The 3,186-nt window shown below is 39.5% G+C and overlaps 1 protein-coding gene across 1 annotated transcript in view; it reads left to right on the forward strand.

Moving 5' to 3' along the window:
- Positions 1–3,186, forward strand: part of Ppil4 (peptidylprolyl isomerase like 4) — a 46,127-nt gene that overhangs the window by 28,398 nt on the left and 14,543 nt on the right. The window contains exon 11 of the mRNA XM_008830417.3: positions 1,641–1,737. Coding sequence (XP_008828639.1) covers positions 1,641–1,737 — 97 coding nt within the window. The remainder of the gene's footprint in view (positions 1–1,640; positions 1,738–3,186) is intronic.

Below are 3,186 nucleotides of genomic sequence, written 5' to 3' on the forward strand. Positions count from 1 at the left end.
GTGAGCTTCAAGACGAGTGAGAGACACTGCCTCAAAAAATAAGGCAGAGAGCAATTGAGAAAGACGCCTTATGTCAGCCTCTGACTTCCACGCGTAAATGTTCACCTGCACACGCATGCACACACACGCCGAGCAATCTTAAAATTATTAAAAACTGTATTTTCTTTACCTAAATACTGATTTCATTTGTCTCATCACTGGATTGTTCTGTGAGAAGTTGGAGCCATCGTATCAAGGCCATCCTGAATCCTTGGCTTTGAAGAGGCTGAGTGAGACTGGCAGGTTTGTGATAGTCTTTAAATATTTCTATTCATTACCTTTACTGTTTATGTATGAATGTATTGCCTGAATGTGTATAAGTGTACCCGTGTTGTGTGTTGCCCACAGAGGTCAGGAGAAGGCATCAAATCCCCTGGAACTGGAGTTACGAACAGTTGTTAGCCACCATGTGGGTACTGGGAATTGAACCCGTGTCCTCTGCTCTTAACTGCTGAGCCCATCTCTCCAGCCCCCTGATTATCTATTCTTTTTTTTTTATGTATATGAGTGTATTGCCTGCATGTATGTGAGTGCACCTGTGTCATGCAATGCCGCGGAGGTCAGAAGAGGGCGTCAGAGTCCCCTGGAACTGGAGTTAAGGATGGGGGTTTGGGATTTGTAGCTGCCATGTGGGTGCTAGGAATCAAACCCAGGTCCTCTGCAAGAGCAGCCAGTGCTCTTAACCGCTGAGCCATCTCTCCAGCCCCCTGATTATCTATTCTTATGTAGCTTTTATGGTATTCATTTATTTATTTTGTTATTTTATAAGATTTTGTGTGTGTGTGTGTGTGTGTGTGTGTCTGTCTGTCTGTCTGTCTATGTGTGTGTGTGTGTGTCTATATTTGTGTGAGTGTCCAAGGAGGCCAGAAGAAGGCATTAGATCCCTTGTAGCTGAAGTTAAAAGCATTTGTCAGATGTCTGACATGAGTACTCCAGTCCTCAAAAATTGAGCAGCAAGTGCTCTTAATTGCTGCGCTATCTCTCTAGTGCCTATTTTGTTTTAAAAGTATTTATATTGCATTTATTTTAGTGTATATGTATTCACATGTATACCAGAAGACAGTTTTGGGGAGTTGGTTCTCTCCTTCCACCATATGGTTCCTGAGGATTGAACTCAGGTAGTCAGCCTGGGTGGCAAGCACCTTAGCCTGCTGAGCCATCTCTTAGGCCCTTGTCATATCTCTGTAGTGAACTTTTTTTTTTTTTACATATTCTGCTATTTCCTGTCTGCCTGCTGCCCTGTTGAGTTTCACTTCTTCCAAACTCATTTTTTGGATCCAAACCTTAGGTTCCAAATCTTCAGTTTTCCATTGAACTTAATGGTCTCATGGACTTAGTGGCTCTGCTTAAACAATATAGTGCTGGTGTTTCAGTTTGATGGTGTAATATTCACATATGTCATTAGGTGGCAGCATATCACTACCTAGCAAATTGGATGAACATAAGCTCTCAGCTAAAAGAATGGAGACTGAATTACTATGGTTCTTTGTCCTTCCTCACTCCTTTTTCTACCTCCCTATCTTTGCTTTTTGTAAAGTAGCACTTAACATATTTGATAAATTGTCTGATTAATTATGTAATTTTTCTCCCTTAATGAATAGGTGGGCAGTATACCAAGAGTGATTTCAAGGAGTATGAGCAAGAACGGGATAAATCATCCAATTTGGTTCTGAAAGATAAAGTCAAGCCCAAACAGGAGTATCCTTAACATTGACCACCATTATGTGTAGAGTTCTGAATCCAGATCATTTGTGAAGAAAGTTTTATTGTAACTTTTCAATGTCTTTTATATATTTTGCTTTTTCATTATACCTTGTATTTTGGAGAAAGTTAAGTTTGAAAATCTTTGGCCTAAATCTTTTACCTCCCTACTCTTAGGTTAAATGCCTTCCTATTCACCTAGAGTTCTCAGATGGTCTTCAGGTAAACTTTTTATGTTTTTTATGCTAATGTTTTAAATTCCCCATTATCAAATATCCTTGTTTTAGTCATTCTCTTATATTTAATTTCCTTATCTAGATAACAAAATCCTGTACTTTATTATAGGATTAGGTGACATCTTTCTGCATAATATGTTATCATTCTAGCAACAAAAATTTGCTGGGCTCCCATTCAGTGCAAGAGTTAACTTTTATAGGATTAAAGAGGTCTGTTTCCAAGTCTTAGGTTGAGACAAGTAGAAAGCAGTGAAACATATCATTCATATTAGTCATTCTAATTTGTTCAGCTGAGTTTTCCCATTACAAATCTATCACTCCATGCATTGCAAAGATTAATTCTTCTGTGATCATTTCTAGTAAATGGTGCCTTTGTTTCCTAGTTTCTGTTGGTGTCTCAGAGGTTCTCTGTTTCTGTGTTATGTAGCTGTTTCTCCTTCAAGTATTCATCAAGGAAAGATGGGTATCAGGTTGACCTTTATTACATAGCCATACTTTAAAATGTGTTGACTGTCTGCGGTGCCCAAAGCATTGTGATGTGGTAGAGCTGAAGTCTGAAGGCTGCTGACAGCATCAGAAGAGGCTCTTACTTGCAGTTGGACCAGCAAGCTCAGCTTGGTCTCAGAAAGAGATATTAGAAGGCATGTGATTAAAAGCACATAATCATAAAAGGCAGAGATGAACACATGGAATTTTTACCTTCAGATCTTTGAAGATAAACTTAGGTTAACCAGTAGCAAGAGTGTGTAGTACAGAGAATGGAATTAGAACTATAAAGCATAAAGTAGACAGATGTCTATCATGGAAGTACTTCTGGCTAAAAGGAAGGAATGTGTAATGTCAAATGTTTTTACATTTGTAGCACAAAAGTTTTAAATGCAAGAGGATAGATCACTAAGAGTTAGAGGAAACTAGGCATATTTGAGACTAAATCTCTGGTCTATTGCTATTCAAGAGAGCGTTCTGCAGTAGTGGAAGTGCAGCATCTCCATCGTGCAGTGTGGCTACTACATGTGGCTAGTGATCATGGAAGATGAACTAAGAAACTGAGTTTTAAATTTTGTTTAATTTTTCCAGGTGTGGTGGCACACACCTTTAATCCCAGCACTTGGGAGGCAGAGACAGGCAGATCTCTGTGAGTTTAAGGCCACCCTGGTCTACAGAGCAAGTTCCAGGCCAGCTGGGGCTACTGGGAGACACTGTCTGAAAA

The sequence above is a fragment of the Nannospalax galili genome, unplaced genomic scaffold (genome assembly GCF_000622305.1).
Source record: "Nannospalax galili isolate Female #2095 unplaced genomic scaffold, S.galili_v1.0 scaffold395, whole genome shotgun sequence".
In the NCBI taxonomy this organism is placed as follows: domain Eukaryota; kingdom Metazoa; phylum Chordata; class Mammalia; order Rodentia; family Spalacidae; genus Nannospalax; species Nannospalax galili.